At 61.1% G+C, this 23,667-nt stretch overlaps 1 protein-coding gene across 10 annotated transcripts in view; it reads left to right on the plus strand.

The window, feature by feature from the left end:
- Positions 1-582: 582 nt before the first annotated feature.
- The window catches only part of TCF7 (transcription factor 7), a 33,307-nt gene continuing 10,222 nt past the window's right edge, over positions 583-23,667 (plus strand). For 8 of the 10 annotated variants that reach the window (XM_021084757.2, XM_021084755.2, XM_021084758.2 and 5 more), the window contains exons 1-4: positions 583-1,033; positions 1,237-1,303; positions 1,823-1,947; positions 23,468-23,576. In XM_021084757.2, coding sequence (XP_020940416.1) covers positions 584-1,033; positions 1,237-1,303; positions 1,823-1,947; positions 23,468-23,576 — 751 coding nt within the window. In that variant the 5' untranslated portion in view covers position 583. The remainder of the gene's footprint in view (positions 1,034-1,236; positions 1,304-1,822; positions 1,948-23,467; positions 23,577-23,667) is intronic. The other 2 variants (XM_085014570.1, XM_085014569.1) reach the window with 1 other exon arrangement.

Genomic DNA, 23,667 nt, shown 5'->3' on the forward strand with positions numbered 1-23,667 from the left:
GCCCCACATGCAACAAGCACTCAATACATCTGTGAAGGGGTGTATGCTGGCGTTCGTGCAGTGTGCGGGAGACCTGGAAGGAGGTCCCGGATTGGCAAAGGACTGCTCGATGCGCCAGAGAATGGGGTTTTGAGGAGTCCGGGGTTTGAGCACTGCCTCGAGCAACCCCCAAGCTCTAGGATGCCCCCAGTTCCAAGCCGGACATATTGGAACCGGGGCATAGATTCAGTTCACAGCTTGGCTCCGTTTCCAAATCACCCCCAAACCCCAGGAGCCTGTGGGACCCACGCCCTCTGCGGCTGGTGGGGAAACCTGGGCGCTGTAAGAGATTCCCTTGTTGAAGAAGCAGGGTCAAGAATCTTCGTTAGAGTCCCCGCATTTCAGAAGGATGATGCTTTTCAGGCAACTGGGACACCTCACTGGCGTACGCCTGGGAGAGCGAGCCCTTTAAGACTATGCCCACTGGGCGCGTCGGGGCCTCTCCCGGGAGAGGAGGAGGCGGGGCTCTTTGGCTCCGCCCACCCACCAGGCCCGCCCCCGGCGTCCCCGCCCCGCCCCCGGCACTCCGCCGGCGGCGCCTTTGATGTTCGGACCCGCCAGCTCCGGGAGAGGCTCAGCCCGGCGCCCGCGCCCCGCGCCCGCAGCCCGCCCAGGCGGAGTCAGCCCGCGCTCCGCCCGCCGCGCTCCGGGCTCGGAGGTCCGGTCTCCGGGCTCGCCGCCTCCGGGGCCGGCTCCGCACCCCCGCGCCCCGCGCCCCGCGCCCCCGCGGGCGGAGCGCACCATGCCGCAGCTGGACTCGGGCGGGGGCGGCGCGAGCGGCGGCGACGACCTCGGCGCGCCGGACGAGCTGCTGGCCTTCCAGGACGAGGGCGAGGAGCAGGACGACAAGAGCCGCGACAGCGCCGTGGGCCCCGAGCGCGACCTGGCCGAGCTCAAGTCGTCGCTGGTCAATGAGTCCGAGGGCGCGGCCGGCGACGCTGGGGTCCCGGGGGCGGGCGCCAGGGCCCGCGGCGAGGCCGAGGTCGGGGCCGAGGTGAGCGCCAGCCCGCGCCCCGCTGCTTCCCCGCGGCCGCCGCGCTCCGCCGCCCCCCGGCCGCCCCCGGCGCCCGGCTCGCGCTGCCCTGCCCCTCCCTCCCGCGACCCTCGGGGATCACCACCCATCCCACCCCTCCTGGCCGGGGTCTCGAGCCCCCAGCTCTCCCAGCCCTCTCAAGGCCTCTCTGGATCTCCCCCCAGGCTCTCGGGCGGGAACACACTTCGCAGAGACTGTTCTCCGACAAACTTCCAGAGTCTCTGGAAGATGGTGAGTTTCTGCCCGGCCTGGCCCGGCCCCCCTCCTCACGCTCGGGCCCGGCCTCGGTGGGAGAGCCGGGCTGCAGAGGGCGGGAGGGAGCCGAGGGGGTGCCCCCCCCCGCAACTGCAGCTCAAGGAGGCGGTAAAACCGAGGGGGTGGGGGAGTGGGGGGCGGGTTTCCCGGGCGCCGCCGGGCTCGAGTCACTTCCGGTGCCCTGACCTTTATAGGAGTAAACAGACCCCCGCCATCTCCGCCTCCCCTCCTGCCCAGGTGACTGGCTAATCCCCCGTCTAGAGGAGAAAGCGTTGGCCCAGGTTTCTTGGCCGGAGGGCCGGGTGGGGGGTCGAGTCGAGGAGATCCGAATCGCAGTACTTGGCCAAAGCTTGGCATTGAGGGCACCCCCAGCCCCTCAGGTCACGACCTTGAAGGGGACCCCCTTGGCACTTGGGATTCTTTTCTGGAGCGAGCAGACCGCCTTCAGCCCCGGCCGCCCTGGCTGGCGCGTCTGACCAGCTGTGGTTTTTCCAGGCCTGAAGGCCCCGGAGTGCGCCAGCGGCATGTACAAAGACACCGTCTACTCCGCCTTCAATCTGCTCATGCACTACCCACCCCCCTCGGGAGCAGGGCAGCACCCCCAGCCGCAGCCCCCGCTGGTAAGTGGCCCCAGCAACCCAGCCCGCCTTGTGCCTGGCCACCTCCTTGATCAGGTATGTGAGGCGTAGGCAAGAAGTGCCGCTTCCTGGAACAAAACAGATATAGGAGAGCTGTGTTCTTGTCTCTCTCTCTCTCTCTCCATATCCACCCAGTGGGGTCTGAACCAGAACCTTCCTGAAGGAAGGAGGGCCCGGGGCACCGCACTTCCCTCCAGCTGTTGGCTTTTGTCTTCCCAGCTTGCTCACCAGCAGGTGCAGGCGCTGTGGTCTTGGGGTTAGCTGATGGCTGGGGTGGAGCCTCCTCTGAGAACTTTGAAGCCGAGACCACCTACCTGTCCTAAGGGTGGTGCATGGAGTGTGGTCAGAGCTGTGAGCTTTGCTGTAAGCCTCGGTGTTTGGAGGGATGGGCACAGAAGCTGGACTGCTTCGGGGCTCCTGGTTGTGCGGGAGAAGCGGGCTCTACGCACTCCGTCCCCGTTGGCCCACGGATGTGCCCTTGCCAGAGAAAGAAGCCAAACCCGATGTGTGGAACGTGGGTTTTTGTGAAGCTGCCTTGGGCTCAGACACACCAGGAAGGGTTTGCAGAGGTGTCTTAAATCAGTAAAGGGCCTGTTGAATGAATTTGCAGATGAACTGTTGAAGGACCCAGGGCTTGGGGAAGATTCCAGGATCATGACAAACCATGCCTTTCTGCCCACTGGTGCAGATGACCTAAAGTGTGAAGAGCCTCTTTTGCGTGCTTTGGAGCAGGAAGGCTGCTCTTGCAAAAAGTTCAGATGAGTGTTGCGGATCATGCTCCGTTGGCCCAAGTCAGGGGGGAGCCGAGAGCTTCTAGAGTACATGAAAGGTTTGGGGGCTGTAGTGGGCAGGTGTGGGTTGCAAATGCAGACCCAGCGCAGGTGGAGCCTGCAGAGGGAGGCTCCCGTGGCTTGTGGTGGGGTCCCCCAGAGGGCTGAGAGGGACTGCCATGCTGATTCGGGAGTGAGGAGAGCTGGCTCTGAAAGCTCTTTCGGGCTGAAGCTGGTGGGACGTGAGAAAATAAATGAAGGCTTCTCTCCGGAAACCTAGGATGAGAAACCTGGTAGCCAGCTGCCTAGAAATGAGCCCCTCGCCCTTTGGACCCCCATCCCCTCATCTGCAAAGGAACACGTCGGCCCAGTGTTCTTGCTGGCTTTGTGCTCTGGGGTGGCTCCATCTGTGAGCTATTTGCTTCCTTCTGAGCCTGTGAGGGACGGGGCTTGCCTGCCGACCTTGCCCCTAGAGACCTGTCCCCTGCATGAGCTGATACTTAACAAAGATGCTTCGGTGCCACCCCCGCCTCCCCGCAACGGGTCAACCCTGAGATGGGGGCCAAGTGTGGAACATAACCCACCACTGCCAAACCGCCCCCAAGCGAGCTGCGTAGACAGGGAGCTGGGTCCCTGTGATGACGGCGACTAGACCAAAGGCCTAAGCGCCCAAACAGTCCCAGCAAGCAGATTCTCCCCAGCCTCCTGTGACTCCAGAGAGATGCGGGGGGAAGGCGGTGTTTCTGTGTCCCTTTCACAGCATGGGCTGTGGTAGGAGAGGGCCCGGAGGGGGAGCACCTCGTTCTCAGTAAGGGTGTGCTGGTGGGACCGATTGGTGTCGTGTAGCTTACGCTGGTCAGGGTGTGGGCAGCTGGATGGCTGCCTCCAGCCGTCAGCCTGGAGGGAGTAGGGGCTAAGGCAGGCCCCGCTCCCCTGGCCTGGGTCCTTGATGTTTTCAACCTTGGGCTCTTTCTCAAGCTCCAGCAGATGCAGTTCTGTGTGTCATGCCCCCTCTTCTAGAAGCAAATCCCTTTGTCCTCCCTCCCACTCAGCTGTAGCCTCCTGGAGCCCGGCTTCAGGCAGCACAGGGGGAAGGCAGGCTCATGGAGCCCTGGCTTGGGCTGCTCCCTGGGGCCGGAGTCAAGGACAGAGGCAAGGACCTACGCTGGGGAAAGGCTGGGAGACGTAGATGCGCGTGGAGGGAGGGGAGCCTTTTTTAAGCAAACCTGAGAGTTGGAAACACAGCAAGTGAGAGGAGTGCATGTATCACTTAGAGTATTGTGTGGGTCTTTAAAATATGGTGGGGTTTTAAAAAGCAGAATTCGTAGACCCCATGTTTTAGGAACATGTTTATCATGTAATTCAAGGTTCATGGGTCTGGAGTGAGGAAAGATACTCTTATGGGGGGACAGGAGGCCCTTGCGGGGGCCCTGGGAGCAAACTCGCCTTTCCCAAACTTACGCTTTCCTGAGCGCACCTTCAGGGCCCAGCCGCCCAGCCCCTGCCCTTGGCCTCGGCACCAGCCTCCCTGCTCTTTGCCTCCTCTGAGCAAATCCAAGTGGTCTGCCATCGTGCTGGGGGCTCAGGGCCCATCACTTGACCTCCCAGACAGTGGGCAGAACCCACGCCAGGGACCCCCTCTGCCCTCGTATGGGCGGAAGGCCCACGTGGCTACCACACCGGACACCTCAAAGCAGGCGGGCTCCAGCCTTGCCAGGAGCAGTGGGCCAAACAACCACCTCACAGCCAGCTGCCAGGAGGCAGAGGGAAGTCCTTTTCCCGCAGGTGGCTTCTTTTTGGTACTTGGCTTCTTGCAAACTTTGTTTGGGGATGGGAAACTAGGTCAAGGTTTATTTCACGGCTCGTGTCTTTCAAGCAGCTCAGGTAGGCTTGCAGACAGTTCCTGGCCTAGACCAGTAGTCACTGCTTGTTTTGTTTTACTTGCTCTGCTCTGGGATTGTGAGGGGTGGTGAGCAGGTCCTGGGCCAGACGCTGAGGGATTTGGGGGAGCGGTAAGGCATCACTCTTAAGGAGACGCACACTCTTGGAGTGTGCAGAGCTGCCAGTCTGCTGCAAATTGTCATCTCAGAAAGGATAACAGGGGAGTTCCCATCGTGGTTCAGTGGTTAGCGATCCCGACTAGGATCCATGAGGTTGCGGGTTCGATCCCTGGCCTCGCTCAGAGGGTTAAGGATCCGGCGTTGCCATGAGCTGTGGTGTAGGTCGAAGATACTGCTTGGATCCTGCGTTGCTATGGCTGTGGTGTAGGCCAGCAGCTGCAGCTCCAATTCGACCCCTAGCCTGGGAACCTCCATATGCCACTGGTGCGGCCCTAAAAAGCAAAAAAAAAAAAAAAAAAAAAAAAAAAGGCTAGTAGGCCGTATCGTTCTTCTGGCCCCTTCTATGGGCTCTGCTTGGGGCCTGTGCCCTGGAAGGCTGCTGAGCCTTTTGCCATTTAGATGAAATGCCCAAAAAAAGCAAATGCATAGAGACAGAAGGTAGAGGGGTGCTTGCCAGTGGCTGGGGGACGAGGAGAATGGGGGGTGAGTGCTAATGGGTGTGGGGGTTCTTTTTGGGGTGGGGAATATGATCCGGAATTAGGTAGTGATGGCGGTTGCAAAACCTTGTGACTATGCTAAAGGCCTCTGAATTTTAAAATTTAAAATTGTCACTTGCGGAGTTTCCTGGTGGCTCAGTGGGCTAAGGGCCCGGCTTCGCCACTGCTGTGGCTCTGGTGACTGCTGTGGCGAGGGTTCCGTCCTTGGCCGGGGAACTTCCGCATGCGGTGCACACAGCCACAAATTCAATCAACAGTAATGGTCAGTGATGAGGTGTGGGAATAACACCTCCACTTAAAAGTAGAGCCTTTTGGCTCTTCTCCGGCCGTTCCCTGGGTGGAGGCAGCGCAGGCTGAGACCAACGACTTGGAGGAGCCCACTTGGAGCTGTGGCCTCGGGCTCGGGCTCCCGGCCATTGGGCTCACAATCTCTGACTCCGGGGTGTGAGGGCTGAGTGAGCAAGCCCTCGGGGAGCAGGAGGGGAGCCTCCGTGCAGGACCTGAGCAGAGGAAGGAAGTGGTGCTGACGCGTGGCCAGCCTGTCCTGGGGAGCTCTGCAGAGATGCACCCACCCAGTCCCCCGCACCCTCGGAGGGTGAGCAGCTGGGCCTCGCGGGGGAGGGTTGGCGATGCTGGGCCACCAGCCCTGGTTGGGGTGAAACCTGTTAGGAAGGAGTCTGGCACCAGGCAGGCCACCAGCCGGATCAGAACCCACCTCTGTCTCTGGGAGCATCCAGGGAGCGGAGGAGCCCGATGGATAGAGCTGAATCCCTGGTCAGACCTGGCCCCCGCCTGGGCTGCGGAGGAGCTTCCCGAAGGGGTGACACAGACAGAGGGGATAGGCGGGGACCCGGCTCCCCTCCAGACACCTCACATCTTCCACTTCTCTACTTTATTCGCCACCCCAAGCCCAAGGGGCAGTGACAGCCTCCTCCTCCAGGGTGCCTCTGTCGGACCTGGATCGCCGCCGTCCAGGCTCCGCCGAGCAGCCAGATTAAGTCAAGTCCCCGCTGTGGCCCGAGTGCGCCCTTGAGGAGGCTCCCATTGCTCTTGGGGAAGATCTCCACCCCGCGCCGCAGCCGGCGTGCCCGGGGGCCAGCCCTGCTGACCGCCCTGCTCATCCGCATCGTGCTCCTCTCTCCTTCCTCTTTTCGGGGCGGCTTCCCTAAAAAGCAGCCCCGTCGGCGTGCCGATGGGTCTGACAGCCGTCCAGTTCTTTGCCGTCGGGGCCCCTCTGCGCGCATTCCCTCCGCTGGGCATTCTCTCTAGGTCCTCACGTAGCTGGGGCCTTCTCAGCCCTCCCTCAGGGCTTCCTCAGATGTCGCCTCCTCCGGAGACCTCCTCTGACCATCCAAGGGGGGCCCGCCGTCACCGCCCTGGACCTCTGCTGCCTTGCCCACCCCAGCAGCTCTTGAGGCCAGGGCTCTTGGCCCTTGCCGTGCTGAGGCCAGAGACAACCCGTGTGGCAGAAGTGTCCCTGAGCCTCAGCTTCCTCATCTGGACTCTGAGAGTGACAAGCCCTCCTCCCAGGGCTGGAGTGAGGACTGCAGGCAGCAGTGCTGGGAACGTGCCCCCAAGGTGCCAGCATGGCCCAGGCTGGGGGTTTGGCCACAAATGGTCCCTTCTCCCGGTCTGGGGGGCCCAGAGGTAGCTGCAGGTGCACTTGCACCTGGAGGGGCCTGAGCCCTGGGGCGGGGACTCGGGTCTGCAGGCCCCTGCTCAGGGCCCTCCCCCACCCAGGAGTTCTGGAAGGAAAAGAGTTACTCCTGCGGCAGCAGCCCGGGGGGCCATGGCCACGCAGCCCGGCCTGGGACTCCTCTCCCAGGACCTCAGAGGTCTGTCTGAAAGGGGCCCCTTCCCAGCTGCCTTTACCCAAGCTGCTGGGAGCTGAAGCTGATCTGTGAGAGAAAAGGGGACGAAGCCTTCATGGTCCGTAGCCTCTACCCCAGTCTCAGAGCTTTTCTCACAGCGCCCCCCCCCCGCAGGTCCCCCGGCGTGGGGGTGCGTGTTTGCAGACCCCCCAGTCGTGCCCATGTACAGCTTCTCTGCTCGTTTGTCCGCGTGTGTATTGGCCATTTCCTCCTCGCTGGCCTCTAGGTTGCTCACAGGTTGCCGCCTTGACCGGTCACTCCTGAGGCTCCGTGCTGATTATTTGCCCAGAGCGTGGGTTCAAGAGGTAGGCAGAGTCGAGGGGCTTTGCTTCTCTGAGCCCCGATTCACCGCGGGTTCCCTGCGGTGCCTGAGCACAGCCTGCGTGGCCTTTCCCCTTTTTCGTTGTTCATCTCATGGGCTTGGGGAGGGCAGGAGGCTTAAAAGTAATTTTGACTTACATTCCTTCCTGCGTTGGAACACCTGCAAAGCACCTCAGCTGCTCCCAAGGGGGGACTTGGTTTCAGGGTCCCCCGATGCCTTGCAGGGCCAGGAGAGCACCCTGAAAGAGGCCCGTCCCGCGGACCCCTGACCCTCCGTTTCCCCCGGTGCTGCTGTGTTAGGGCTGCCTGGCCACTCCTCCAGCTCAGCGGGGTGGAGGGAAGGACACACAGCCCTGGGTTGGTCGCCAGGACCCAGGCATTCTTTGCCAACCCACCCCGCCCCACCCTTCCAGGGTTTCACCGGGCAGCGTCCCCAGCTGGCAGACTCGGCTGTGCACTCCAGCTTTGCCCACCTCCCCAGGTGCCCCGAGACTTAGGTGTGAGTGGGGTTGAAGGGCTGCCTTGGCGGTCCCCTCCCAGGGGCGGTTGGCAGCCCGTGCCCTCCCGGGTCTCCTGAGGTCACACCCCACCCCACCCCACCCACCCTGGCCCCCGCAGGAGGGGAGATATCGCTGAGCTGGAAGAAAGGGCTGGAGGGGCACTGGTTTTCAGTCGCATAACTGCTGAGGTCAGGCTGGATCCGGGTGGGGACAGAGCCACAGTGGAGGGGCCCGGGGAGCCGCAGCCTCCCCCCCAGCCTCCCCGGGCGGCTGCGGTCCCAAAGCCATGCAGTCACACTCCCTCATACCTTGTGACTGGCTGCTTCCTGCCACTGTGTACAAACAAGCCTCCGTTGGAGGAAACAGGTGTTTTATCAGGTCACAGGGTTCGCCCTCCCCCGCCGTACAGTGCGGGCGCCTCGGGTAACGGCCCTCCTCCTGCAGGTACACGCCAGGGAGGGGACGCCAGGGAGGGGACGTGTCCAGGGCCCCCCTGGGGCAGCTCCACCCTCAGTGTCTGCCGCCCCCTGGCTGAGTGGTCTCGGGAAGTTAACTCCTCTGGGCCTGAGTTTTCTCATCTAAACCCCAGAATAGGGAAGGCGCCTACCTCCTTGGGTTCCTGTGGAATGGACGAGATAGTGTATGTGGTGCTCCTGGCACATAGTAGGTGCTTCATGAGCAGGAGCCACCGCAGGGGGCACTGATAGGTGTGGGGGAATGGCCCCCGTAGAGGCCAATATGCCAGTAGGAGCAGCAGCCCTGATGCTGAGGTTGGACCCGAGGCCTGGACGCTCCCCCTCAGCTCAGCGCCAGTGCCCCTGGCGCAGGTGACGAGGACAGGCCCTCAGCTGGTCAGGGACACACTGCGGCCGTGTCTAGGCTCCTGCTCCAGACCCCTGATCGGTATTTAGAGCCCCCCATGTACTTAGCGCAAAGGGGGCAGCTGCCTCTCCCACCTGCAGCCCCACCAGTGCCCAGTTCCGGCAAGGCAGCGGGACTCCTGGGGGCTCGGTGTGGCCACTTGGGCTAAAGGACACTGCAGAGGGAGAGGGGTCAGCGGGGGCAGCTGGGGAAGCTTCCCGACAGGCCCAGAACCTGCCCCGGCGAGAGCGGGCGAGCTCTGCAGGTCGGGCACACAGCGCGAGCAGCGGGGACAGGCGGCAGTGCCTGTGTTCTCGGTCCCTGCGAAGGCCACCCGAAGCTCAGGGTCTGTGAGGCTGGAGGAGGGCAGCCCTGTGCCCATCGTGCCCAGGCGGTGCCAGTTCCAGAGCCCGGAAGTGGCTGGTGGGCACGTGCAGTGCGTTGGACGCAGAGGGAGAGGCAGGCGGATGCGGCCGGTGCAGGGGTGATGGGAGGGGAGCCAGCAGGGCCCAGGGACAGTGGGCTCTGGGCCCGGGAGACCCCAGTGAGCCGGAGCAGGCAAGGTGGGAGGGCCGCGGGTGCAGGTGGCTTCATTCGCTCCGTCTTTGTCCAGGGTCATGAGTCAAGCCGTCTGGCCCCTGTTGACGGAGGGGCACTGAGCCACGGTGTGGACAACCGCTGTCAAGAGCCCTGTCTCTCGCAGGACCCCAGGCCCCAGGAGTCTGCGGAGGGTCTCTGAGAACCCAGGACCCTGTTAGCTTCTCCCTTCAGGCGGTTTCTGCCTCAGCTCGCCAACCTGTGATCTTTGGGGTTTGGACGCGGGTGCCACCCTTAAAAAGGCGTGGCCCACATCAGCCTTGGCACGTGTCATCTGCGTGCTGTAGCCAGGGAAGGTTTGTCCTGGTCAGAGGGTTTGGCCCGTCCTGGTCCTGCCCGGGGCTCCCCTTGGCTCAGTCCCCTGGTGGGTAGAGGGACTGTCCCTTGTTGGATGAGGGGCCTGGCCCAAGGCAGGCCTGAGCGTGGCCCTCTCTTAAGTCTTAAGGGGAGGCTGCCTGCCTGCTGTGCCAGCAGCTGCGGCTTCAGAGCCCAGAGGGAGATGGTGACACACAGCCTTCACGCCCCAGCCAACCCCTCGGCCAAAGCTCCTTGGAGATCAGAGGAAGCAGATGCTTCATCAACGCCTTTGCCTCTGCCTTTCAAACAACCACCTCTGTCTCTCTCCAAGGACGGGAGACTCTCTGCTTTCAAGGGGTGACTGTGTGGCTGGACGGGCAGGACGTGGCCCCAGGGGTCCGTGGGCTCTGGGGGTTGCATGGTTAGAGCTGCGCCAGCCCACCATGGCCTCACCAGGGATGGCAGATCACCCCCCTCCCAGAAAGCCCAGTGTACCCATGAGCGGAGGGGGCTGTGATGGGTAAGGCAGCCAGGGACCAGGGCCACCTCCTCCCCTGGCTCTGTGACCTCGCGCAAAGCTGTTACCCCTCCAGGTCTGTTTGCTTCTGTAAACGGGGGTGCAGGTCCCTGGCCAGGAGGATTTCTGAGGTGCAGATGAGTGGCAGCTGGAGAGGCCTGGTCCCATGTGGGCCGCGGGCGGGGCTCTGTTGGGCGTTGCAAGGGCTGCTCCAGGCCCAGCCTCCCCATCAGGCGACAGGGAAGGACAGGTGATGGGAGTCCAGCAGAGGGTGTCTGACTAACTCTGACCTGGCTCTGGTGGCAGCAGGCCCAGTCTCCGGGTCTGCTGGGCCGCCATCTGAAACGCATTACCAATGCTTTGTAAACTCCACATCATTCGGCCACATGAAAGCCTGGGATCTAAAAATAGCCACTCTCAGAGGACGCCCCGCATTGGTGGGGCTCGGCTGACCTCTGCACGCACACCCACGACCAGGCTGCCTCCCTTGCCAGGGAGCCCCAACTGGCAGGGCCACTCCTCCCCACCCTCGCGGTGTGGGCAGCCACCGCCCAGGGCCCCTTTATCTGGGCACAGATCTCAAGGATCTGGTCAAAGCTTCAGGCCCCAAGGCCTCACCCGGGGCAGAATGTCTGGAGAAGCCAGGAGGCGGTCGCTGGGGGTATGTCACCAGCCCCAGGACCCCTTCCGCAGCCCCACGTGTGCCTGGCGTGTCTGTGGGAAGCCACTGGCACCATCTTACAGATGAGGACACTGCAGCCCAGACGAATGGGGCTTGGCCACTGGCGGAGAGGGGACAGGAGGGCCACTGGTGGATGTGCCGGTGTGAGAAGGGCAGGGCTCCGCCGACACACAGGCAGGGCAGCCGTGGGTCTCCGGGCTGCTCAGCTTGACTCTTGGCCCTGCTTTCTGCGGGCTCCCTCTCCCTACGGTCTCTGTGACCGACTGCAAACCACTCTTTTCCCTAAAAATAAACATGCTTATGGGATTGGGGGAAGCTTTGTAGCTATCAAAGGAAATAATAGGGTGTTTAAGAAAATTACATTGCGTTTTAAATAACCAGCATGAAAGTCATTAAGTTTGAAGTTTCATTCAAATCAGATGGTTCTGTGGCTGGCCCGGTGGCCGGCCAGGCAGAGGGTGGGTCGGCCCTCGAGGACGCCGAGAAGCAGCCTGTGGAGAGCTTGCAGCAGCTGTGGTGAGGTCTCTGCTGGGCACAGCCGGGGCCAGGCGGGCGGCCCGAGCATATGCCTGGTTACAGCAGCTGCTCGGAGCCTGCCGGCAGGCTTTGAAGCAGTACCCAGCCTGGGAGCCTCCCAGCTGTGGTGGGCAACCCCCCGTGGGTGGGGCTGGGAGGGGGGGTGACTGACCATAGTCCAGAGGGTGTGGGGACGGATGCAGTTGGGATGGCGGAGGCCACAAGGGTTGATGGCCAGGTTGAGCTGGGGGTTTAAGGGGTGGTGGCTGGGATCAAAAGGGCTGGAAAGGATCTACAGGGCCAGGGCCACATCCGTGCCTGGAATCTCAATGGCTGGCATAGGGCATGACACATAGTAGGTGCTCGTAAACCTACTGTGTGTCGCTGGAAGATTAACAACAGCCGCAGCAATAGTGCATGTGTCACTTACTTCCCAAATGCCCTACCTGTGCCAGGGACTTTTAATTCCAGTATCAAGATTCCTGACGAGAGGCCAAGAAAATACATACAATTATTGCTCTCAATTTACAGATGGGGAAGCTGAGGCTCAGAGAAGTTAAGGACCTGCTAGTACATGGCAGAGTCAGGACCTGGACTCAGGGCTGGTTTACTCTAAAGCCCGTGCTCTGCCCCTTTGCTCGTGTGGCCTGAGTTGGGGGCTTTGCAAGCTGCAGAGGTGAACATTTGCGCTGCTCCTTTTGGGTGGGTGAGCTGGATTCCTCTGGCCTCAAGGAAAGACTTGGCCCTTCCTGCCCCTCCCGGGCGTGGGACGGGACTGGGCTGCACAGGAGGCCTGGTAGGGTCGGGGCTAAAGGGGTTGAAAGCAGGATCTCAGGACTGCCCGAATAACTGTTACCTGGGAAACTGGATAAATGACATTTGAGGTTACATCAGGCTTGACGCATGATGCAGGGACAGTTAAGAACCATGGCTAGTTGGATTCCTTCTTTTCTAATTTGGCCTTGGTCCTGGCTGAGCTTGGAGCTCACTTTTGGACTTCGGGGCCGGGGGCCCTCCCCCATATGGTCCAGGGATGGACTCGAGAGTGTCCTAGGCTCTGGGCCAAGGGGAATGGCGGGCCTGAGGAATCTGAGGGTGTCGCTGGGCATGGGTGTCCTCTCCCCAAACCCTTTGGGAGAGTTGCTGGGGACCCAGAGCGGCCTGCCAACCCCGCTGGGGGCTTCCACCCCAGCTCTGGTCAGTGAAGGCCGTTCAGAAGCTCAGGAGTCTGGCCCAGCAGCCCTGTCCAAAGGCACTCGAGGGCCAGCGGGCCCGGCCTGGCACAGCGGCTGACTTTCCTAAAAAGCTCTGGTCTAGGGACATGCTGGCCTTTGTCTTTTGTTTTCTTCTTCATTAATGTTTAAAAGAGTAGCCGACGCAAGTATTACTTTGCTTAACCCCCATGAGATCCGGACGTGATACAGACGGAGCCCTTAAGCAGGGAGATGGTTGCGCTTGTGCAATGCCAGAGGGGAGGCGTAAACTCGGGCACCTGCCCCTCTGGAGCCCTGCCACCTGCCGCCTCGCCACTTAGGCAACGTATCTATCCCCTCATTTTTGACAAACTGGGTTTTCTAGCTACAGCTGGGTCCTCTTTGCTCCCCCGTCCCATCGCTCCCTGCTCCTCACCCCCCAGGAATGTGGTATTTCACCCTCTCCCCTGTGTTTTCACCCTGGTGGACCCAGGTGTGTATCTGTCAAGGCTGTTGGGTGTGGCTTCGGGAACCCCCAGCTCACCCTCGTGAGAGGTCCCACCTAGGAGGGCCCCCCTCCGTCTGCTTACACTGGGCCCCAGGGCCTTGGCTGGGACCATTCTGGGGTCTGAAGCCCCCAACAACACCTTGCCTTGTTCCCTGGGGATAAAACCGCTGGACTGAGTCTAGGCAGAGCCCCCAGGGCCTTCACTGGCAGTAACTGCAGAGGTTAGACCCAAGGGAGCTTCCTGCCCGAGGCCCTGGGGCAGAACTGTCCTCCTGGGGCCGGTACAGGCAGCGGGACAGACCAGGTAACTCAGAGACCCTCATCTTGTCTTTGCCCCTCAGAAGCCGGCTGGAATTAATCAGGGCAGGGGTGCAGTGCCGAGGCTGGGGGAGATCCCCCCCCTGCCCCCCGTCCCCCTGCCTCCCAGCCTCCAGCCATGGCCGACCATCAGCCTCTGCCTCGCTGGGCCCTGCCCAGCTCTGGCGGCTCCACTCCTAGGCAGCAGGCTTACCCTTCTATCCAGCCCTGGTATAAAACAAAAATAAGCAAAAACAAACCCGGTGAGAGCCGTCCCGGCTGCCAGTGGCTGTCCCCGCCGCCTCGCGTGTGGCGGGGAAAAGCCAAGGCCAGACCCAGGAGACGTGACCTGCCCTGGTTCCTTTCGTCAATTTCAGCTGAGGACCACGAGCACCTCGAATGAGGGCAGTGAAAACACCCTCCCCGCAGGCTCAGTGGAGGCCAGGGCCACGCCACTGGTCACTCTTTTCCAAGAAAGACTATTGCCCGGGTCTCGCTGGCAGAATCGGTGATCCCAGGTCCTGGGTGGGACAGGTCTTAGTGAGGGGACCCAGTGTGGGGCAGGGAGAAGCTGGCAGTCCCTTGGCTCCTGGGCATCACACGTGTGGTCTCCATGCTGCCGTGCTACCAGCCAGCCTGTGAGGCCTGTCCTGTCACTGAGTGGCAGCGACCACAGGCCGGGAACCCCAGAGCGTGGGACTCAAATCCAGATGTGTCACTGCTGGCTCTGAGACCTTAGGCAAGTCGTCCACGCTCTCCCGGCTCCCCTTTCCTCTGTGCACCGTCTTTGCACACACATCACACAGTGGTGGCGAGGGCTGGTGGGGTTCCGGTGGGCATGTGGGGCTCTGCGGGGTGCCAGGCACGGAGGGGGCTGTCCCTGGCGGGGCTGCCGCTGCTGCTCTCAGCCCTTCTTGCTACAGAGCCTCGTCCTCAAGTGCCTTTTCTTCCCCGAGCCTTGCTTCCCTACTGCCAAAGGTAGCCTGAGCCGAGGCTGTGCCACCGCAGCCTGCAGACTCCTGGGTGGCTGGGCATTGGGCTGGGCAGGGGGCCGCTGCAGTTACCAGTGTGTCAGTGGTATCAGCTAGCAGCTCGGCTGCAGCAGCTCCCGGAAGCTTATATTTTCCTCTAAAAACATCCTGTCCTGAGGGGCGTTTACCTCAAAGAGGAGGAAGGAAAACAAAAGTAAACGAATGCATAGAAACCACTGGAGGCTGTGGGCCAGGCCACTCAGCTCAGCAAGGTTCCGCTAGCTCCGAGGGTGCCTCGGGGCCGCGCTGGGTCTAGAGCAGCCTGTGGTTTGCCAAGGCTGCATGCAGGCACTCCGGTCCTCACCTCGGCCGGGGCAGGGGCCCGTTATCTGATGTCAGGGCCAGGCAGCTGGTGGACGGGCCACACGCACCTGTCGGGGCGCTCTGCTTCCCTGGCAACGGTCCTGCGCTGGCAGGTGGGACTGAAGTCTTGGCCCACAAGGGTGTAGCCCCTGCCGCCACCCTCCCGCTCAGCTGGCCACAAGGCTCCGTGCTCTGCGGTGGGCGTCTGGCACAAGGTGTCCGGCACGCCGTGGGCGGGGAGCTTGAGGGCCTGGCCTCTGGAGGGCTCCGTGTCCTGAGCTGCAGTGCCCAGAGCGGGGCTGCAGGGACAGGGCCTGAGCCCAGTGGGGGGTCTGTCAGCAGAGGTGGGGTCTGCACAAATCAAGGCCTGGCTGCTATACAAGGAAGTTCTCTTTGGAAAGGGGACATGCTTCCTTCTGGAAAGTTCATGCTCATGGTCCTAGGCCTTCGGGCAGCTTCCCACTCAGCAACTGGCCAGACTCCTCGGCACTTAGGCACCACTGGTGCTGGATGGTGGCCCCTAGCGGGCCCTGATGTAGAGGTCTCGGGGAGTGGGCCCCGGGCCTGGGAGCGCAGTCTGGGGGACCTGATCAAGGCCAGAAGGATGCTTAGGGGCAGGGCCGGAATGGAGCCTGGCTCCTGGCAAGGCAGGGAAGAGAAGCGAGAGCTTGGGAGGGCCTTTCGAGCGGAGTCACTGTGTGGGGCCGTGCAGGGGATCTGGCTCAAGGAGCTGAAACCCCGCCTATACTGTGCTCCCCAAGCCATGTGCCCTGGTGTGAGCCCGGGGGTCTCCAGAGGAAGGGGACTTTTTCTAATTAGCACAAAGGGACCATATGAACTAGCGCTGGCTCTGGCTCTGACTGTCTGGTTGATTCTGACCCCTAAGTTCTTGCAGGAAGAAGGGGTAGGGAAGACAGAGGCCTGGGGTCTCGGGTGCCAGGTAGGACGTCCTTGACTCCCAGCAGGGGCTCCGTACCTCCCAGCCTCCTGCAGGCTGCTGTGACCACGCCCAGCTCCAGCCAGGGGGCTTTGCCCGGTGTTACCCGCCTCCTCCTCCACGTCGTCTTGCCCTGGGCCCCACCCACTCACACTGCTAGAGACCCAACTCTGAAGGCCCAAGTTGGGGGAGAGCCCTCCAGGCGGAGGAAACAGCATGGCCCTGGGGCCAGCAGCCCTCAGTGGCTGCGCACAGAGGGAGAGGAGGGCAGAGATGAGAATGTGACAGATGGCATCGCTGGTGGTGCCATCAGCACTGACTTGATGGAGGACTGTGCACGGGCAACCTCGGCGTCACTGAGCTCGCTTCCCTCGTGTGTCAAGTGGGAAGGACAATGCCTGCCTCAGTGGGTTGTCGCAGTGGCATTCCCAGTACTTGGTTTCATGTACTGTGCACTTGGTAGAACAGTAACTCAATCAATAGCCCACCTTTCTGTCGCACTTGAGCTGCGGATCTGCAGCTCCTTCTGTAGACTGGTCCCCAGAGGCCTGTCCCCAGCTCTGGAGCGGGCATCCCCGACCCTCACCCAGGAGCCCAGAGCCCAGCTCCATAGCAGATGAGCGGGTGGGCATGCCGAGGGTCCGGGGCACCGGCGATTCTGGAGGCCTTCCTTCAACCAGGCTTCGTGAACATGCCAAGTAGAGAATTTGAGAGGCAGGGGTGACCAGCCGGCCGATTGTGCCTTCCAGGACCCTCAGGCCAGCGCTTACAGCAAGTGGGCATCTCTGCCTCCTGGGCTGGTGGAACCCCTCCAGGCCACAGTCTCTTGCTAGTGGCCTTAGACGGAGGTCAGGATGAGAAGGAAGCAGGCTGGCAAAGAGCAGGCGAAGGGAGAGCCCGCGTTTAGGACCAGGACTCCTTCCCCTGCTCCCCCCTGTTCTGCCCACCATAACTGTAGGGACTCGGTGGTACAGTGGGTGGCATCTCAGCTCTGCCACTTAGGAGCTGTGTGACCTTGGCAAGCTATGTATCATCTCCGTGCCTCAGTTTCCTCATTTGTCAAATGGGAGTAATTGTACCTACATCATAGGTTTTAGGAAAGTTTGAGTTAAACTTTGTAATGGAGTTCCCGTCGTAGCTCAGTGGTAACAGACCCGACTAGGATCCATGAGGACACGGGTTGGATCCCTAGCCTCGCTCAGTGGGTTAAGGATCTGGCGTGGCTGTGGCTATGGCATAGGCCAGCGGCTACAGCTCCAATTCGACCCCTAGCCTGGGAACTTCCACATGCCTCGGGTGTGCCCCCCCCCCCCAAAAAAAGACAAACCCAAACAAACTCTGTAAGGCACTCAGAACTTGGCCTGGCACAGGGTCAACAATCAGCGGTCAGTACAGGTGCTGTTCTCTTGGCCTGAAGCATTCTTTTGCCTGATACACAGTAGGAGCTTCATAAAGAAATCCTGATTGTGTCTAAGGGTGATGAGCTGAATTCTGGTGCAGGGTGTGTGTGTGTGTGTGTGTGTGTGTGTAAAGAAATCCTGATTGTGTCTAAGGGTGATGAGCTGAATTCTGGTGCTGTGTGTGTGTGTGTGTGCGCGTGTGTGCGCTGGGGGGCGGGGCTTCTCCCGGGGCGCAGGGCCTGCCCGGGGGAGGTCTTCTTGGAAGGGCCTCTCGGGCCTCACATGCTCCCCACCCCCAGGCTTGAGACCAGAGGAAGCAGCAACTTTCTTCGCTGGGAAAGTGTTGTGGGGCTCAAGCGTTTGGGGGTTTTCAGACTCAACCGTCAGAGGCGAGGGAGTTTCTCTGCTGGCGGCGGCGAGGGCTCTCAGGGTGCTCGCAGCCTGTGAGCGGACCTCTGCGGTCTGCAGGGAAAATGCCGACTGTGTTTATTTTTCACCTGAGCCTGCAGGAAGTGGGGGTGGGGAGGGCAGGCGGGAGCCACCCAGCCAGGCCCCAGCGCCACTGCTGCGCCCAGAAGACCCACCCCAGGCGTCCCTCGTTTCCACCGCCTCCTGCACCTCCAGCCCCGGGCGGGCGGGGCTGCCGCACGTCCCCCGAGCATGAGGACCGCCTGGGGGCGACAGCATTGGAACTGGCCTGGGCAAGGGCCGGAAAGCCGGCTCTGCTGAGGCGGCAGCGGACGTGGCCGTCCAGGACTCGGGTCCCGGAGTCCTGGACCCGTCCTGCGCAGGGGCTGCGGGGGCCCTCGAGTCTGTCACTCGTTGAGACACCCCCCATGCTGGGAGCGCCCACTGAGGGCGCAGCACTGTGCTGGGCGCTCTGCCTTCGGAGGAGAGAGAGATGGGGCGCTGCTGTCGAGATGCTCGGGGACTGGTGCGGACGGTCAGGCCAGGCCTGCCCCCTTCCCTTGGAGGCTGGGCACAGTCCCCGTCAGGCGAGGCGAGCAGGGGAGCTCCGGTCACTGGGCTCCCCCTACACAGGCCAGGCCAGGCCCCAGGCAGCTCCACCCTGCCGTCTGGGCAGCCCAGCCCGGGGGCTGCCTCGTGCTGCTGAGGCCGTGGAGCGGGACGTTCCACTGGCTGGGGGGGCCGTGGGGCACCCAGTCCTGCGCCAGACGGTCCCTCCTGGCTACACTGCCAGGCCTGGAGGGGCTGGGGAGCGAGGTGGAGAGGCAGCCTGTATGAACGTGGGAAGGACTGGCCTGGCCCTCAGTGCCCTGCCCTGGAGCCCCGGCACCTCAGGGCTGCCAGCTTCCCGCAGGTTCTCAGCCTCCCCTCTGCCCACCTGGCCCCTGTCCTGCGGTTTGGCTGCAGACTGCAGTTGGAGACGCTTTGCCCCAGTCCTGAGAGAAGGCTGGTGGGAGGGATGTCCCCCCTCCCCTACATACAGGCCAGAGGCTGTAGGCTGAGATTTCCTGGGTCTAGAATGAGCTGGGCTATAACTGGGGCCTAACAAGCCCGGCCAAGGAGGGTCAGCTGTAGCTGCCCCTCCAGGGAGAGGGTGCTCCAGGGCCTCCTGGCCCAAGCCAGTGCTCCCCAGGGTGGGGGTCTGCCGAGAAGGCTTCTCCCGGCTCTGGAGCAGACATCCCCCATGCCTTTGGTGGAGTAGGACACTGGCATTGTCCTCCTAGAGTTGGCACGATAGACCCCAGGCTCTGCCCGTAAGAGTTTCCAGGTTGAGAGCTCCCCCCTCCACCAGCCAGGCTGACAGCCAAGGGCCGAAAGGCCAGAGCCAAGGCTGGATGGCAGGCCCTTCTCAGAAGCAGAAATGTAGTTGCAAAGGCCCCTGATCTGGAGAGACCTGTGGAGGCTGTTCATTCCACCTGCTGCACCTGAGCACCAGGCACGTGTGCCCTTAGGTGGTGAAAGGTGAGAGGCCTTCCACCAGGGCCTGGTTTCTGAGGGAGTGCCTCGAGGCCTGGGATCTGGCTGCCCCTGTCCTGGGAACCTCTCAAGGTAAAAAGCTCCCAGAAAGCTTTCCACCTTCATAGGCTCTTGGTTCCTGCTACCCAAAATTCTAGGATAAAGTAGGATTTTTGCCTCTGTGACCAGTGAGCCAGGCAGAGTTCTGTTTATTAAGGCCTCACTTGTGGCATACGGAGGTTCCCAGGCTAGGGGTCGAATTGGAGCTGCAGCTGCTGGCCTACACCACAGCCACAGCAACTCGGATCTGAGCTGAATCTGCGACTTATACCATGGCTCACGGCAATGCTGGATCCTTAACCCTCTGAGTGAGGCTAGGGTTTGAACCTGCATCCTCAAAGAGACTATATCAGGTTCTTAACCCATTGAACTGCAATGGGAACTCTGAGGCAGAGTTAATATGCCCATTTTACAAGGGACAAACTGGCCCAGGATCCTGTAGAGAGAAGGTCCATGAAAAGGTCAGCAAGCCTAGAGCTGCACTTCCCAATCCACTTCCCATCTTGGCACACTTAAAAATTACCACTGAGGAGTTCCCTTGTGGCACAGTGGGTTAAGGATCTGGCACTGTCACTGCTCTTGGATCCCTGGCCCAGGAACTGCCACATGCCATGAGTGTAGCAAAAAATAATAATTAAAATTAAATAAAATTGATCTAGAAATACATATTTTAAAAAAAATGGGAGTTCCCATCGTGGCACAGCGGAAATGAATCTGACTAGGAACCGTGAGGTTTTGGGTTCGATCCCTGGCCTCGATCAGCGGGTCAAGGATCCGGCGTTGCTGTGAGCTGTGGTGTAGGTTGCAGACGTGGCTCGGATCTGGCGTTGCTTTGGCTGTGCTGTAGGCCAGTGGCTACAGCTCTGATTAGACCCCTAGCCTGGAAACCTCCATATGCCGTGCCTGTGGCCCTAAAAAGACAAAAAGACCAAAAAAAAAAAAAACGGAGTTCCCATCGTGGCTCATCAGAAACGAATCTGACTAGTATCCAGGAGGACACAAGTTTGATCCCTGGCCTTGCTCAGATCTGGTGTGGCTGTGACTGTCCAGTAGGCTGGCAGCTATAGCTCCGATTAGACCCCTAGCCTGGGTACCTCCACATGCCACAAGTGCAGCCCTGAAAAGAGAAGAAAAAAAAAAGAAAGAAAGAAAGAAAGAAAAATTGGAGCTCCTGATAGGGCTTAGTGGTAACAAACCCAACTAGTATCCATGAGGACAAGGGTTCGATCCCTGGTCTTACTAAGTTAAGGATCTGGTGTTGCCATGAGCTATGGTATAGGTTGCAGACGTGGCTCAGATCCTGCGTGGCTGTGGCTGTGGTGTAGGCTGGCAGCTGCAGCTCCAATTCGACCCCTAGCCTGGGAACCTCCATACGGTCCTGGGGTTAGAGCGGTAGTTCGGGGCCTGAACTAGGAAGGCCATTGGCGGCTCTAGGCTGAGGAGTGATGTGATGTGGTTTGGGTGGCTGCTGGATGGAAGACTGAGGGAGCAGGAGGCTGCCGCATCACCAGGTGAACAGTATCTGTGGCTTGGACTGGGTGGGGCGAGGGGGAAAAGAAGTAGTTGGATCCTGACATATTTTGATAGTAGAGCCATTAGGATTTGCTGACAAACTGGACGTGGAGTGTGACAAAAAGTGACAAAGGTGACGCAGCTGGAAGCAGGGATGTGCCATTCACCAAGGAGGAAGGAGAGGAGGGTTTGGAGCAGGAAGTCCAGGGTCTGCCGTGGGCACGCTGCATCCGGGCAGCATCTGGGGGTGGTGTTCCCAGGAGCGGTGGGGGCTGGAGGTCCAGACATGCGGGCCTCAGATGAAGATGTTTGAAGCTCTGAGCCTGGATGAGAGCAGCCTGGGCGGTAAGGATAGATGGAGAACTGAGGAGCCAAGCTTGGCTTCGGTCAGGAAGAGGATGGAGAGTTAGGAAGAGGGCCGGGGGGAGTGGAGTGGCCTCTGAGTTGAGAGGAAACCCGGCGAGTGTGGCATCCTGCAGTCCCGGAGAAGGAACGGCAGCAAGCAGGGAGGAGAAATGAGCTCTGCTCGGTGCTGCCGAGGAGGCAGGTAAAATGGAGACAGAGAACTGAGCCGAGACAGGGAGGTCACAGGGGACCTTGACAGGTCATCTGGTGAAGTGATGGGGCAAGAGACTGCCATGGATGAGAGCAAGGACTCGAGGCAGCGGATGGGGACAGCTCTGCTGTCTGCAGTAAAGGGGAGCAAGCCATGAGGTGGCAGCTAGAGGATTTACAGCTGGGAGAAGTGGCAACTTGTTGGTACCCTGGTGGGAAGCGGTTTGGGCTTGCAGAGTGCTTGGCATGGTGCCTGGCATGTGGCAAGTACTCAGTATGTGCAGGAGTCCTGTGCCGCGCATACCCCACACCTGCCCTGGCCTACTCCTCCCTCGCCTCTTGCTAGCCACCTGCAGGCCTGGACATCCCGCCTTCCACCTTCCATTCCCCCCACGCTCCCAGCCTGATACAGGAGTGTTGGGGTCAGTGCTGGGGATCAAGGAAGACCTGAGAGTGACTGGAGCGCCCCCAGCTCACTCAGGAAGCCTGGCCTTCAGACAGCAACAGGGAAGTCCCAGCAATCAAGGCCAGGGGACAGCACGGCCCTGTCATCTCCGAGTGATGCTGCAAGTGGCTACCATCTCAGGGCAAACCCCTTTTGGTGCAATGAGACCAAAGCGCCTGGCCCATGGGAGGCCTGGCACCAGAGGGCTGGGGGGACACTGTGAGTAGCACTTCCTCTGTGCAGTTCGGGGTGAGTGAGGGGCTTCTTACACTTCCCTTCCTCGTGACACTTGGGTACCTGAGCTCTGGGGTGCTGTCTGGCTTTATCCTCCCAGCAGCCATTTGAGACAAGGTCATGGCTGCTCAGCTATTGTAGTAAATTAGATGCAGGAACTGCTGTGGTGGCAGAACCTCTTCAAGGCTGAGGGATGCTCCTCTGCCCTGCTTCAGGAGGCCAGGAGGGGGCTCTGGTCACAAGGAAGGCATCGGGCTCAGGAAGTGGCTGTGGCACCACATCCATGCCAGCTGCAGAGGAGCCACCACTGTTAGAACATCACCTGCTGAGGGCTTAAGGACAGAAGGCAGGCTGGTTAGCCCTGGTATCTTGAGCTTCTCCTCGTGGGCAGATGGGTGAGCGGGGACTGGTAGGTGGCAATGTCAGCAACTTCACCAAGCCCCGAGGGGAAGAGAGGCTCCACTGGAGGCAGCGATGTGGGCAAGCTGGTGCCAGGGCTGTTGCTGGGAGGTGTGGGATCCTCTGCCCACCTGGGAGCCCCTTGCTGCACCCGCTGTGGCTCATCCCTGCCCTTGCCTCCAGCCTCACCCAGACCCGTAAGAGCAGTACCAAGGGACCTGTGCCAGGCTCCTTACCAAGAGCTACCCTGACCTTCCCCAGCCCTGGTGATAAAGGGGTCTTGAACCCCATCCATTTCACAGAGAGGAAACTGGGCCCCAGAGACGTCAAGGCGTCTGACTAAATTCACCCAGTGAGAAATTTCACCTACAGGGTGAGCAGGAGCCTAGACCGCAGCCTTTCCTGACTGTCTTGCCCCAGAGGTAGCCTGTTGCTCTCGTGCCATGGCTCAGAGGTCACTGGACTGTGCCCCAGCCAGCAGCACCCCCACCGGTGGACTCTTCCCCGTGGAAGGTGACCTGGCGCTGCAGATGATGCCTGCAGGGCACTGGCCAGCACGGGCGCGGGCACGCACTGCGGGTACACAGGCCAGGCCTCGGTTCTGAGTGCACACTCCTTGTTGCTGGGCCTACGGGGAGCCCCCTTCACAGCCTGAACGTGAGTCATCTCATGACAGATCCATGTGACTATAGTGTAAAAAGTAAGAGTCCTGCGGTGCTGAGGCAACAGGAAGTGCGGAGGCCGGGTGCGCTGGCCCTGGAGGGAGCCTGGCTACACCCAGTGCCACCTTGCCCTACCTCCCCTGACTTCGAGCTGGTGGTTCCAGAGGTTCAGGCTCAAGCCCCTCAGTCTGGGGGCTAGAGGAGGAGGAGAGCAAGCCCCAGGCTGCCCTGGAGCTCAGAAGGCTCGTGACCAGCTCGCCAGATCAGACATAGGGCCTCAGAGAAACTGAGAGACCTCAGCCAAGGAGACAGAAAGAATTTCTTCCTCAAGGGTCTTCTAGGAGGCTGGACTGCTTGGGAAAGTTGGGGCCAGGGGAAGGGGCAGGACGGCAGGGCCACCAGACACAGGGTGGCCTGGGGCGGGGGGCTGTCCACTGAGGCCTGTGGTTTTGGCCACCTCCACTTTCCTTTGGGGGTTGGTCTGCCCACACACAGCGATCTGGGACCCGTCCTCCTTCAGGTCCCCCCATTCACCCACCCTCCTTGTTTCGCAGCACAAAGCCAGTCAGCCTTCCCACGGCGTCCCCCAGCTCTCTCCTCTCTATGAACATTTCAGCAGTCCGCACCCCACACCTGCACCAGCTGACATCAGCCAGAAGCAAGGTATGGACCCTGGATGGGGAGGAGCCCAAGGATACCCAGAGCCAGAGAGTGGGAGGCTCAAGTCCCTGCCCCCTCAGGCCAGGTGGCTGGA

The sequence above is a fragment of the Sus scrofa genome, chromosome 2 (assembly GCF_054392235.1).
Source record: "Sus scrofa isolate SSC_HxYL_T2T_F1_AM1 chromosome 2, Sscrofa_HxYL_maternal_Yorkshire_Landrace_v2.0, whole genome shotgun sequence".
Lineage (NCBI taxonomy): Eukaryota > Metazoa > Chordata > Mammalia > Artiodactyla > Suidae > Sus > Sus scrofa.